At 54.5% G+C, this 13,982-nt stretch overlaps 3 protein-coding genes across 3 annotated transcripts; 2 read left to right on the top strand and 1 right to left on the bottom strand.

Annotated features, from left to right (window-relative positions):
- Nucleotides 1-502: 502 nt before the first annotated feature.
- On the top strand, nt 503-5,578 carry BO95DRAFT_481786 (P-loop containing nucleoside triphosphate hydrolase protein; the record flags this gene model as incomplete). Its single annotated transcript, XM_025590222.1, has 15 exons — nt 503-762; nt 821-1,045; nt 1,113-1,941; nt 2,008-2,157; nt 2,211-2,992; nt 3,019-3,181; nt 3,236-3,571; nt 3,624-3,747; nt 3,800-3,871; nt 3,919-3,969; nt 4,027-4,091; nt 4,144-4,183; nt 4,233-4,358; nt 4,427-4,833; nt 4,890-5,578. Exons 1-15 carry the CDS (start codon nt 538-540, stop codon nt 5,576-5,578), a joined length of 4,284 nt encoding a protein of 1,427 aa, XP_025442661.1. The 5' UTR covers nt 503-537.
- A 540-nt stretch (nt 5,579-6,118) lies between these two features.
- BO95DRAFT_481785 (acetoacetyl-CoA synthase) lies at nt 6,119-8,411 on the top strand (the record flags this gene model as incomplete). Its single annotated transcript, XM_025590221.1, has 5 exons — nt 6,119-6,229; nt 6,279-7,294; nt 7,356-7,810; nt 7,859-8,199; nt 8,252-8,411. The coding sequence occupies 5 exons, from the start codon at nt 6,119-6,121 to the stop codon at nt 8,408-8,410; spliced, it is 2,082 nt and encodes a 693-aa protein (XP_025442660.1).
- Nucleotides 8,412-12,141: 3,730 nt separating this feature from the next.
- On the bottom strand, nt 12,142-13,924 carry BO95DRAFT_388137 (MFS general substrate transporter; the record flags this gene model as incomplete). Its single annotated transcript, XM_025583551.1, has 3 exons — nt 12,142-12,945; nt 13,004-13,372; nt 13,433-13,924. Coding segments are annotated over 3 exons (1,528 nt in total), but the record flags the coding sequence as incomplete, so codon positions are not given.
- Between the last annotated feature and the right edge of the window lie 58 nt (nt 13,925-13,982).

Genomic DNA, 13,982 nt, shown 5'->3' with positions numbered 1-13,982 from the left:
AAAAGGAATAGGCGTCTCGGGTAGTCTGAATGCATACCGTATTTGGGATGGTTCAACACACCCGTCTCGTAGATATTCACGTAGCGCTCTTTAAACCATTCCTGCAAGCGATCCCAGTTGACGCACTGATGATAGCCAGAAAGGTTGTCTCCGGCACTCGACTACCATCGGTCCACCAGTAGAGTCCACGATTATAATTCCCAATAAACGATGAGAAATTGCAAATAACTATCGATTTGTGGATCAATCGCGCATTTCATATCGTCCGAAAGAGTATCAGTCATCGGGCATTACATGGGTATCTTGGTCAATTATTTCCGTATTTCATCACATGACTGAGATCCCTGCGAGTAAGCATGCATTGATTGGCATAGAACCGGGAGGTCCCAGGGTCAAGATAACAATCACACAGCTGCTTATCAGCAGCACATTGGTCGCACCTGTATTATAACCCCCTGACGTTCCCCGCCCATCTGTTCCTGCGCCTTTGTTACCCCTTATCCTTTTCTCCCCCTCCCCGTACGGTACGCACGCCGTATGAACTCGATCAATCAAACTGCCCCCTGCGTTCTGGCAGATCGCCAGCTGGGTCCGCAGGTCTCCGTGCGCTGCCGAAGTTTCGACTTTACGGTCACATTTGAAGAAAGTATTTTGTCAGTTCTCCCATCAGTGCTCTTCATTAGTTCCGCAACCTTTCGAATTGCTCTTCTTTACAGGCAAAAGCCTAAGGTTGGGGCGCGACTTTCCCAAAGGCTGAAGCTGGTTGGTATCCCTCATAGTATGCAACTCTACTAGAGATATGTGGCTTATCCGGTTGCAGTCTCTGGCAGGCGTCTTTGGTTTGCTCCAGTTGTCACTTCTTGTCATTTACGCCCGACCGCAGTACCCGGATCATCAGCCGTGGGGAATTGCAGCATTGGCTCTAGCAGTGGCAGACTCCATCTTTGTCGCTCTACTCTCGTACTTGGAACATGAAAGGGCGATCTCCCCATCCGGCATATTGCTGTCTTATCTTCTGTTGTCGACATTGCTCGATGCCGCTCGCGTGAGAGCTATCTGGCTGCTTCATCATGGCTGGTTGCCTTTCCAAGTCATCACTTCACTCAGTCTAGCTATTAAAGGGCTTATTCTTTTCGTTGAATCAAGGGCAAAAGACTGAGCACTTTCTCGACTCACAAGATGCTGCACGATCGCCCGAGGAAACGAAAGGACTGTTTAGCAATGGCCTGTTTCTGTGGACAAACTCTCTCCTTCGGAGGGGCTTCAAGAAGGTCCTTTGCTTGAGCGATCTCTACAATGTTCCAGGGGAATGCATTGGCGTTGAACTAGACCAGAGGTTTGAAGAGGCTTTCGAAAAGAGCCAGGCAAAGAATTATAGGCTTGTCAAAGCCGCGTTGAGAGTCTTCATGTTCACGTTGTTGCGTCCAGCCATGCCGCGAATTTTCCTTCTGGCATTCACCTTATTACAACCGATTCTAATGCTGGAGCTTCTTCGCTGGCTGGAACAGGCCTCCCATCGCGACATGAATATAGGCTACGGCTTATTGGGAGCCAACGCCATAGGATATGTAGGCCTGGCTATCGCCACTGGTGCGTATTGGCGTCTTCAGCTCCGATTCATCACGACCCTCCGGGGAACATTGCTCTCAGCGATCCATCGAAAGGCACTCCAACTCAGTGATGTCGAGGCAAAGAAGGCTACTGTGGCTTTGATGAGCACCGATGTGGAGATGGCATGCACTGGACTAGAGCAGCTCCACGAGGTTTATTTCAGTCTGTTGCAGATCGGCATCGCAACCTGGCTGTTGGAGCGGCAAGTCGGGGCGGCCTGCGTTTCACCTGCCATCGTGGCAACGACCTGCGCCATTGCTACGTACAAATTGTCCCAGCATGTGGGTCAAAGTCAGAAAGCATGGTTGATGAGCGTACAGAAACGGTTGAGTTTGTGCTCCAGAACAGTTGGTTCTGCCTTGTTGAATCATTGCTAATGTTTCGGATCTTCGATAGATGCCACTACATCAGTTCTTTCAGATATGAAAACTGTGAAATTATCCGGTTTCGCGAGAAGCCTTTCTGATAGGCTTTCTGATCTGCGTGATACCGAGCTTCAATCTGCCTCGAAATACCGTAGGATCTTGGTGTGGGTTATGGGCTTGGGTGAGTATGGGCTACCACGCCAAAATACTATGATCTGATCATGCATTCCGCAGCGTACGCTCCTTCGGCAATATCCCCCGTGGTGACTTTGACCATCTACGCCGCCATTCAATCAAACGCCTGGACTTCATCCAGTGCATCTCATATCTATACTGCTATCTCGCTCCTAGGTCTCATCGCATCCCCCTTGGTGGCTGTGTTCCAACTGGTTCCTATGGTTGTAGCGGCACTGAGCTGTCTAGACCGAATTGAAGATTTCCTCGCGGGTCCAGCCCACGCGGACTACCGAATTCCACCCCACGCAACAGGTACCCTGATTGATTCCGAAAAGGAGGCAATGGAGTCTATCAGTCCTTCATGTCCTTCATCAGATCAGGAACCGGGGCACCGATCTCGATTTGCCTTGACCATCCATAATGCAAGCTTCTCTTACCCTGGATCATCTTCTGTCGTGCTTCAAAGCATTACGGTCAACATCCCACTGTCGCAGCTCACACTAATCTTAGGACCTGTCGGCAGTGGAAAGTCTGCACTGCTCCGGGCTATGCTGGGAGAAATGGATCTACTCACAGGCAGCGTGGAAAAGAAAGTCCGAAGTCCTGCGTATTGCCACCAATCACCTTGGCTTCTGAACAGCTCTATCCGAGAAAACATCGTTGGGCCCGATCAAGACCTTGACACTGAGCTCTACAGGAAAGCACTGTGGGCTTGCGAGTTGGATCACGATCTTCGCGAGATCATTGAAGGGGATCACACCAAGGTCGGAAGTAGCGGCGTCACGCTGAGTGGGGGACAGAAACAGCGCATTGTAAACAATTGCCCTTGTCACGGAAGTGTATGCTCTGACAATATTTCTAACAGGCGATGGCCAGAGCGGTATATGCGCGAAAAGAGCTTTTTTTTCTCGACGATAGTTTCAGTGCGCTTGATCCCCGCATGGAGGGGAAGGTTGCGCGGCGCCTTCTCGGACCCAAAGGCATGATGCGAGAGAACGGACAGACTGTGGTTGCTGCTTCCAAAGGAGGTCAGTGAAAGCCTGATAGACTCTGATTCAATAGTTGACACCTTGCTGCTTTAGAATGGTTGTTACCGTACGCCGATCTGGTTATTCTTCTTGACATGAATGGCAGAATCCGGGCCCAGGGCTCGCCGGAGGAACTGACATCACACTTCACCATTCCATCCAAGGGTAACGACATGGAAGACGACGAAATCTACATCTCACACCAAGAACCTTTGTCAGTGCCGAATACATCTTCCGATAAGAAAGTCCAACAGACCGAACCAAGGGACCATAGACTCGAACATCGCAATGTTCCAGTTTATCGTTCCTATTTCCGCTCCATGGGTTTCTGGCGAGGCATGGTATTATGTGCTCTTCTGATTCTCCAGACGGTATTTTCCAGGTTTCCCAGTATGTCAGACCTTAATGAACCAGAAGCACAGTGGCTCACAGATAGACCTAGCTGTCTGGCTTCAGTGGTGGTTGGATAAAGACCCTTCGAGCATGGGGCCTTCATACGCGACGTACATCGGAGTCTACAGTCTCTTTCAGGCTGCATCCATGATATTCACCCTTCTTGCCGCCTTGTAAGCATGCATATATTATGTCGGGTACGCTCAAGACTGACATTGGATCTAGCCAGCAACTGCGCATTGTCATGCCACAAACCAGCCGCTATTTCCACAGTCGTCTCTTGACAGCTACTATGGGGTGAGTCTTGAGACTCGGAACCTGGTCAATGGTACTGATGTTTTCAGAATGCCAATGCCGGCTTTCAGCAAGATTGACACAGGGTCAATCATCAACAAGTGAGCCATTCTTTTCATTCCAGTGGGCTTGTTTTGGATGAAACTGACATGGAGCAGATTCAGCCAAGACTTGCAATTAATCGACTGGAACCTACCAGTCACGTTTCTGAATGCCTCGGAAGGTAACCATGTCGTCTCTACGCGCGATGATTTGAGCTCTAACCTTTCCATCAGGTGCTCTCGTGACATTGGCACAGGTCATTATCATCGCAAGGTGCGGGCTGTCGCTGCGTTATCTGTTTCGTTATTAATATCCGTCACAGCTCCTTTCCCTACATCTTCATCGCATTCCCAGTTCTCTTCGCCGTTGTGCTCGCCATTCAGAGGTTTTACCTGCACACATCGAAGCAAGTACGCGCGATGGACATTGAGGCGAAGAGCCCGCTGCTGTAAGTTCGCAACTACAGCTTGCCCAGCACTTCAACCGCTTCTGACATTCGTGCCTTTCAATATCCAGCGATCACTTTCTCGAGACCATAAATGGCCTCCATACAGTTCGTGCATTTGGCTGGCAGCACCACATCCGCAAAAGGCACGACGCGCTTCTTAACGCATCACAAAGACCCTACTACCAGCGAATCATGGTCCAAAGATGGCTTAACCTCGTGCTCGACATGTTAGCTGCGGGAGTCGCGATTCTTGTCGTCGGACAGGCCATCAGACTGCAAACTCGGTCGACGCTGGTCGGACTCGCACTGGTCAATGTCATCTCCCTGAATGAGACCCTGCAACTGCTGATCCTTCAATGGGCGGTGATGGAGATTTCACTCGGATCCATCACACGTTTGGAAGAATTCACGGTCCAAGCCAGAACCGATCGTCTCCTCGAGCAGCAAAGCAACTTTTCTGTCCAGGCAATTGGAGGTCTGTTGACCCGCATGGCTCAATTGAATACAAAAATGTGACTGCCCGATACCAAGATGATGGTCCCGACGTGCTCAAGAACATTTGCTTGTCCATCCCCGCCGGCTTTGAAGTGGGAGTCTGCGGTCGAACGGGCAGCGGAAAGAGCACTCTGATCTCTGCACTGTTTCAGATGATCGACCTCACCTCTGGGTGTATCGTCATCGACGGTGTTGACATCGCAGAGCTCGATCTCGAATCGGTCCGCTCGCATCTGATCGGTATATCCCAGCACAGTTACATTATGCCGGGAATTTCCGTTCGAGATAATCTGCAGCTGTGGTGTGTCAACCCATCGGAGGATTCTCAACTCATCGCAGCCCTGCAGAAAGTCAATCTTTGGGGTTTGGTCTCGGAACGAGGAGGACTCTCGGCTATCCTGGACAATGAGACAATGTCTGCCGGACAGAGTCAGCTTTTTACTTGTGCGCGAGCCCTCCTGCAGTCTGGGTCGGTAGTGGTGTTGGACGAGCCGGCCAGCAGCCTCACAGCTGAGACGGCGGATTCAATCCAACGAGTAATTTTGGAGGAGTTCAAGGAGCGGACGGTAATTGCTGTCATGCACCAGATTGAGAGGTTACTGGATTTCGATATGGTGGTGGTGATGGAGGATGGTCGAGTGGTGGAGATGGGCCAGCCTCGGGAGCTGCAGGATGGTAATGGTCTCTTTCGAGGTCTTCTCGACGCAAGTCAATCAAATCGATGAATATGGTTTACCTCGGCTATGAAATGCTGGTGTGGAGCTGAGATTGATGCTCAAATGTCGGAGTATTTTGACTTTAGCTCTTTTGCTTTATTTGTTGTGGCCTGGTATACGAGTTCTGGCTGATTACTCTTGGAATCGGGCCCGAATGATATACATAAACACTGAGGGCAACTTTGACCCGTCGAGCTTGAGCTATAAGATAGCTCAGTACCTACTGAACGAAGCTCGTAGTTTGGATTCGAAGAACCTCGCACCTAAAGTATCGATTAACAGCTCCGTAGAGCCAAGAGAGTCGGTCTTTCTGCTGGGAACAACCTCGGCATCTCCTCTCGTGCGAGTGCGGGGAGACATGCGGGGAGGAGAAAGGCGGAGAAAGGCGGAGAGGAATGGAAAGGGAAACACAGCGCCTATCCATGCAAGGGGTCCATTACCTCTTGCACTTCCACCACTCCTTCCTCCGTCATCTTCATCTTCATCTTCATCCCCCCATCAGTCTCCCCTTATCGAGATTCGGGTGAAATCGTCACGAATCATCTCGCCATGGCCTCCCCGTCCATTCCCCGCAAGCTCTGGGAGCATCCCAACCCCGAATCATCCAGCATGGCTCACTTCTGCCGAGCCTGGGAGCAGGAGCTGGGCGTGTCAATCCCAGTGGGTTCGTTTCTCAGCTCCACAAAGCTCGACCTGCTAATTCTGCTAGACCTTCCATGATCTCTACCACCACTCCGTCACGAAACGCGCTACATTCTGGGACTTCTGCTGGCGATACTTCAACGTTCTGCACCAAGGCACCTATATCTCCGTTGTCGACGAGACCGCCCCCATCGATGCAGTCCCACAATGGTTCGACGGCATCCAACTCAACTACGCCGAAAACATCCTCTTTTCCGGACACGGGACACAGGAAAGCACGGTCGGGAAGGAGGATGACAAGGTCGCCGTCACCGAGGTGCGCGAGGGGGGCCACAAGGAGGCCAGACATCTCACATGGGGGGAGCTGCGCAAACGCACCGGTCGCTTAGTGCAGGCGATGAAGGCGCACGGAATCCAAAAGGGCGACCGCATCGCGGTCTGTGCCGGCAACAGCATCGACACGTTGCTCGTCTTTCTGGCCACCACGGCGCTGGGTGGGATCTTTTCGTCGAGCTCCACAGATATGGGCGTCAAGGGCATTCTCGACCGGCTGCGACAAATCAGGCCCCGCTGGCTGTTCATGGACGACCAGGCATTCTACAACGGCAAGGCCATCGATCTCCGACCAAAGATGCGGGACATCATCGCCGGAATGGAGGGTATCGCCGAGTTTAGAGGCATCGTGGCACAGCCCAGGTTTGCTGCGCAACCGGCACCGGTCGGTCACCTGCCGCGGACACTCCCGTTGAAGGTGTGGGAGGCTCTTGCGATCGGCGACACCCTTGTTTTCGAGCAGGTCGACTTCCGAGACCCCTTCCTCATCGTGTACTCGTCCGGCACCACGGGCCAGCCGAAATGCATCATGCACTCCGTCGGTGGGGTCATGCTCAACGCGTTTAAAGAGCTGTTCCTGCACAGCGAGATGGACTCGGACAGTGTGAATTTGCAGTATACCACCACCGGGTGGATCATGTATCTCTCGGTCATCAACAGTCTGCTCGTCGGGGCGCGGGCGGTGCTCTACGACGGAAGCCCTTTCCTCCCGGAGGTGGCATCTTTGATCAAATTGGCGGCACAGGAGCGGTAAGACACCTATTTCCGACGATGTGAATCCATCAAAGGCAAGTTGTTGATCAGTGCATAGATTGACACACCTGGGAATCTCCCCGCGATACCTCCTCGAACTGCAACGAGCCCACATCCAGCCCCGAGACCTAGCCGACATTTCATCCCTGAAGGTCGTCACCAGCACCGGCATGGTCCTTCCTGAGAGTCTGTTTGAGTGGTTCTACGACACAGGGTTTCCGCCTCACGTGCGACTCAACAACATCTCCGGTGGCACCGACATAGCAGGATGCTTCGGGATCTCAAACCCCTTGCTGCCAGTCTACTCTGGCGGCTGTGCCGGCATGAGCCTGGGCGTGCCGGTGGAGGTCTACGACTCCTCGATCGAAGGCGACGGTGTGGAAGGTTCCTCCGTGCCACACGGTACACCCGGGGATCTGGTCGCAACTGCCGCGTTCCCGAATGTCCCTGTGGGATTCTGGGGGGCGGGGGGCGCCGAGAAGTTCCACAATGCGTACTTCAACCGGTTCAAAGGTATGCCCCAAATGATATCTGAGGTCTGTGCGCTGACATCGGGAACAGGCGTCTGGACACACGGAGATTTCGTATCCATCCACCCCGTGACACAACAGCTGCTCTTCCACGGTCGCGCAGACGGGGTCCTGAACCCGTCCGGCGTCCGCTTCGGATCGGCGGAGATCTACCAAGTCATCGAAGACGAGTTTGCGACCGAGGTGGTTGATTCTATCTGTGTGGGCCAACGGCGACCGTCCGATACGGATGAGAGAGTGATCCTGTTCCTCCTTTTGAGGCCCAAAGTATCGTTCAGCCAGGATCTGGTGCAGCGGATCAGGACGACGATTCGTCGCAAGCTGAGTCCCCGCCATGTGCCAGCGTTTGTATTTCCGACTCCTGAGATCCCGGTACGCCTCTCCCTGTCGACACTTCTTGGCACTTACTAACGCAATGGTGTAGACAACGGTCAATGGCAAAAAGGTCGAGCTTCCCGTCAAGCAGATCGTCTCGGGGAGAATCATCAAGCCCTCCGGGACGCTACTCAACCCCCAGAGTCTGGAGTACTATTATAAATTCGCGAAAGATGAGGCGCTGCAGCCACGAAGCAGCAAGCTGTGAGAACATATTCTACTCAATTAGAGAAATTGCGGCATGGTTGGAACAAACAAATTAAAAATGAGATGAACTTGATCCGTAAGGAACTAGTCTAATTATAAGATAAATGCAGCGAAAGATGCGGCCACTGCTCCGAGCATGAAAGAAGGAGCGCGAGCCACGGCACCGCCAGTAAATAGCGCGTTCACAGCGCTGGAAGTAGAGCTGCTAGTGCTGGATCCGGTGCCCGTGGACACCGTAGCAGCCAACGTAGCCGTCGAAGGTGACGAGGCCGCATCGACGACGCTGGAGCTGCCGCCCGCCGGTGGACGAGACGCAGTCTGCATTGCGATTGCGGCGTCCGTGTACTTGCCGACCATTCCATGCACGGATTGACCAGCCGTCTCAGCGTTAGGCGCAGCAGGGACTGGGACGGCAGTGCCGACGGCAACGAGCGTGTATGTCTTCGTTGCTGTGCTCGTAGCAGAACACCCCAGCTGGCCAGCCGAGCACTCTTCCACCGTCGCTGCGTTGCCTGCCGCGTATCCCGCACTCGTGGTAGCGGGGAGAGTTGTAGTTTCTCCGTGGACGTGGATCGCATCGACACCCTCCGGCCCTGAGCTAGTACCAGTATCCACACCGGTAGATGTGGCATGCACGGGCATCACGAGTGTCTCGGTGGTATAGTACGTGGTCCGTGCGGGGGCATCGCACACTTGCCCCGGAGGACAGGCGGTGATAGTGGCGATGCGCGTGCTGAGCGTTGTGGATGCCGGAGCTGTGGCAGTCCCCTGGCCAAGATTCACAGCCGTGCCTGTGGAGCCTAGGGCGTTCGAGTCGGCGACTTGGCCGGCGGAGCTGAGAGTTTGCCCGGCTGAGCCAGTCTTCGACGCTTCGGCAATGGGACAGATAGTAGTAGACACCACGAGGGTCTCGGTGGTCAGGTACGTGGTCCTGGCGCGGGCTGGACAGTTGGTGACTGAGCCGGCACACGCGGTGATGGTCGCGGTGCGGGTGCTGAAGATCGTCGAGGTGGTGTATTCTTCGTCGAACTGGGTAGAGCCACTCGCGCTGTGGATGTTGGGAGCGAGACTGGTGGAGGGTGTCTGGCTACCGGAAGCAGTGGGGATGGTGGCTTCGTCGGTGCGTGTCACGGTACAGATTGTCGTGGATGCAACGATCGTCTCGGTGGTTAGGAAGGTCGTCTTGGAGCGAGCGGGGCAATCGGTCACTGAGCCGGGGCAGGCGGTTACGGTGGTTGTTCGCGTGCTGAAGATCGTCGATGTGGTGAACCCTTGCCCTTTAGCGGATGTGTCACTGTGAGCTGCGCTCGCTCCTGCGTTGACTCCAGTGGGCTGAGGGATGCTAGTCTTAGTCACCGGGCAGACTGTCGTCGACATGACGATAGTCTCTGTTGTTAGGAACGTGGTACGCGATCTGGCGGGGCAGTTGGCCACAGAGCTAGGGCAAGCGGTGATGGTAGCTGTTCGCGTGCTGAAGATTGTCGACGTGGTGAAGCCCTCCTCCTGAGGACTTTCGCCGTGAGCTGCGCTCGCCGCATTGGTAGCGGTAGGCTGTGTAAGACTGGTCTCAGTAACTGGGCACACTGTCGTCGACAGCACGATAGTCTCTGTTGTTAGGAACGTAGTACGCGATCTGGCGGGGCAGTTGGTCACCGAGCTAGGGCAAGCGGTGATGGTCGCCGTCCGGGTCGTCAGTACCGTTGAGGTGGTCATTGCAACTTCGCTGGATGTCGTAGCCTGTCCCGTGCTGGATGCTGCCGTTTCAATGGGAAGGGAAGTCTGTTTTGTGCCTGCAGAGCATATCGTGGTACTGGAAGTGATCGTTGCGGTGACTGAGATAGTCGTGGTTCGGCGGGTGGGCCGGCCAGAACTGAGCGCGGAGCTTGACGGGATCGAAATCCCGCCAAGTGAGCTGCTGGGCCTGATAATGGGAGTGCTTGAAGAAGCATGGGATGGAATGGATGAGCTGCGAGCGATGGAGGATGCGACCGACGAGGACGAGGGAATGACAGGAGCCGTGGACGAGCTAGGACGCGATGATGCAGATGGTAGAATAACAGCTCCCGAGCTCGGAGTTAAAGATCGGACTGGTGAGGACACGCTGGACGGCGCCACAGACGCAGATGAAGCCCCCACACTAGAGTTAAGAGCAGACGATAAAGTCGAGACAGAGGAAGCGGACGGCGAGGAGATGGCCACCGAAACAGCAGCAGATCCGGTCGAAACACGAGCGATCGATGCACTTTGGCTAGGAAGGACCACCGACGAAGGAGTAGCATTCGTCGTCGGGGAGGGCGTCGGGGTGCTGGAGAATGTCACTGTATACGTCGTGGTATACTCGGTGGTCACATACTCGGTCGAATACGCAGTCTCCAAGGACGCAGTCACGGTGCCCACACAAGGGTTGGTGGTATGCCACGTTATCGCCTGATACCCGGCGCCGGATCCGAGGGTCTGGCTGGCGGCCGCCGAGATGAAGTAACAGGTTCTCGCCGCCGGGTCATAGTTGATCGCATTACACATGTTCGGTACCAGTCCGCAGACTTGCACGCACTGATTGATATTGTTGATGTACTGACCCAGCGCTGACAGCTGCGTTGCAGTAGAGCCTCCGACGACCGAGGCATCCGTGCAGTATTCTTCATACCAGGTGCCGGAACGCCACCAAATGTAATTCGAGCACTGGGCCGAAGACGGAGGGGTGGTTGTGGCAGGAGTGCAGGTAGCGGCGGTGGACAGGACAGTGGATGTGCTTGTAACGACATTGGTGAGGGTGGTTGTGTAGGAAGACGTGAGGGTTGCAACAGTCTCACCTCCGACACTCGCTCCAGGTCGAGCGATGGTCAGGGCTAGACTGCTCGGGGCCAGTGCTGACAGCAGCAGCAAGCCATTGGCGAGTGAAAGGCCCATTGTGAGCAACGAGTGACGATTCCTCGTGGGATTGAAAGAACGACAACGAGGATATGGTTGCAAGAATGAGGGAAGGTTTGAATGAAGATCGCAGAGAAATAAGAGCAATCGAGGAGCAGATCCCGGGGCCTGGGTAGATTTCTGCTCATGTGGAGGCCATCGTGTCTGGAAAAGAGCGGGACTCCACCTCGTCCAATCCTGCTCCGATGCAAATTCGTATAAACCCTTCTTCTCAGGAACCGGTGGAGCTATTCTGAGTCTGGTGAATAATAATTACTCGGTTGAGCTAGAGTCATAACGTGGCGTGGGCTAGAGACTGGAGCCGAAGGCAAGTAGGGCAAATTAGGCCGACAAGACCGATTTCCAGTCTTGGCGGGATGCCTACCAACACAATCCCTTGAGTTCGATAGGGGACCCGTTCCGTAGCGATTGATCAAAGCCCAGTGATGCTTTTTCTAGAACAACGTCTTGACTTCGTGGTTGGACAGTTGAACTAGCTAAATCCTCGGCGTAGACAACTCGCCTGGTGAATCACCTCGGATCAACCTCGGATCACGTGGCCTTGTTTTCGTAGCCATGCCGACACCTTCCCGGTGTCTGAGAATGGTTCTACAATCAAGACCTTAAATATTATCTCGTCAGACTGCAGCACTGCAATTTCACCAAGGATTCGTTCAATCGTTTCATGCATGGTAGAGAACGTTAGTAAATCTTCTTGTTTCACCCGGATATATTTATCGCCTGTATACAAGCAAAGACGAAGCCTGAGGCGAAGCCCTATCCCTTGTCTGCTAACGAACATGTACCTTTAGGCAGATTCTCCCGAAGGGGGAATCTGCCGCTGCGTGATGCTGTGTTTGGGAAGATGAAAAGAAGGGGGGTCTGGGGGTTCTCCCCCAGAATGCTGCTGCTGCTGTGGCTGCCACCAAGGATGAAACCAAGGCCGCATTGCATTCAAATCAAACAGCTTTTGTCTCGAGCCCGTCCCGATGCGCAGTCGCAACCCCCCACTGCACATGCCCGTACCCGTTGGCAGCCATATAGTCTTTCCACTCCTGATCTCCATTGTCCAGCTCCGCGCTGGGATCCTCCAGCACAAACCACGCGAGCAAGGCCCCAACCACCGCAAACCCGGACCCGATAAGGAACACCGCCTGAGTCCCATGGAACTCGTCGTCGCCCCAGCTGGCCAGGATCGGCTTGAACACCTGCGTTCCGATAGCCGCGCCGGCCTTGCTCCACGCCGCGGCAAATCCGACCCCGTGTCCGCGCAACGCCGTGGGGAAGCTCTCGCTTGCTGTCAGCACAATCGTGGAACCGGGGCCAACCTCCCCAAGCGTGAGGAAGACGCCATACAACACAATAAAGAGGGGAAGGGAGCTCTCGATGTACTTCAGTGCGCCGCCGAGGATGAAACCCAGGATCGCTTGGAGCAGGAAGCCCAGCGCCATCGTCTTGCGGCGACCAATTCTGTCCGACAGGAATCCGCCGATGAAGGCGCCCGGGATGTAGAAGCAGTTGATCAGCGTTCCCCAGGCCATGGTCAGAGCCAAGGACGAGGTTGGGTTCACGCGACCAACGATCGTGGAGGAGAATAGCCCGAAGGGGTAGGAGATGTAATTGTACCTGTTGTGGGTGTCCACCGTCAGCATGTGTATGGGTTATGAAAGTTAGGGCTGCTCACAAGAACCACGATCCACACACCCCCAGCAACGGCCGCCAGTATTTCTTCAACGCAAGCGTATAAGGTATCCTTTGCTCAACCATGGCACTTTTCTTATACGCCGAGCTGACCGCCATGCGATAGCGGAACCAGAAGATCGACAGCGGCGGGATAGCACCCAGCGCCAGAGAGATGCGCCACACAGCATTGTAGTGTCGCACCTGCTGATGGAAACACAGCAACAACAGCAAGGGAACCAGGGCGCCGAATGCGAATCCCAACGACGCGGATAGATCGGCGATCATGGCGAAGATGAAGCCTCGCTTGCTACGAACGGCGGATTCCTCGTCTGTTGCTTCGGCTGCGCCGGCGCCGGCTACGGGATATTCCCTATCGGCTCATGTTAGACCTACCTTGCACGGAATATGGGTGAAGGCGAGCAACACTCACCCTCCAGCACCCACCCCCGCAATCCCCCGAGCAATGATCAACATCCACAGTATCCCGTCTTGACTCGTCCCACTGGCCCCAGCACTCAATGCGATGCCCACGACCAGAATGGCAGTTGTCAGGACAGCGCCGGTCTTGCGGCCCAGCTTGTCGGAGATATAGCCAAACGACAGCATCCCGATGATCATCCCGACCATGAAAGCATTCGACAACCGCGACGCGACAGCCGTAGTCAGAGCGTTGGGGTAGATGACCCCCATGATGAGTTCGAGGTTGCCGATGATGGATGCGTTGAACCCATCGGAGCCGATGGCGAGCCCGGAAAAGATCACCATCAGGACAACCGATAGTTTCGAGGCTTTGGGGCGCAGAGCCACCTCTGACGTGGCCGGGACGTCATGGATGCTTGCTCGAACCTTCTCTTCATTTGCGTCGTGCTTCGATTGGGACGGCGAAGGGCGAACCTCTTCGGATACTGTAGGTGTGTCCATGGCCATCGGTTGGGGTTCAACAGCCGTAGGAGCGCCACGGTAAGTCTGTATTTATGCCT

Source organism: Aspergillus brunneoviolaceus, assembly GCF_003184695.1.
Source record: "Aspergillus brunneoviolaceus CBS 621.78 unplaced genomic scaffold BO95scaffold_30, whole genome shotgun sequence".
NCBI lineage: Eukaryota > Fungi > Ascomycota > Eurotiomycetes > Eurotiales > Aspergillaceae > Aspergillus > Aspergillus brunneoviolaceus.
This window is presented reverse-complemented; position numbering and strand designations above follow the sequence as displayed.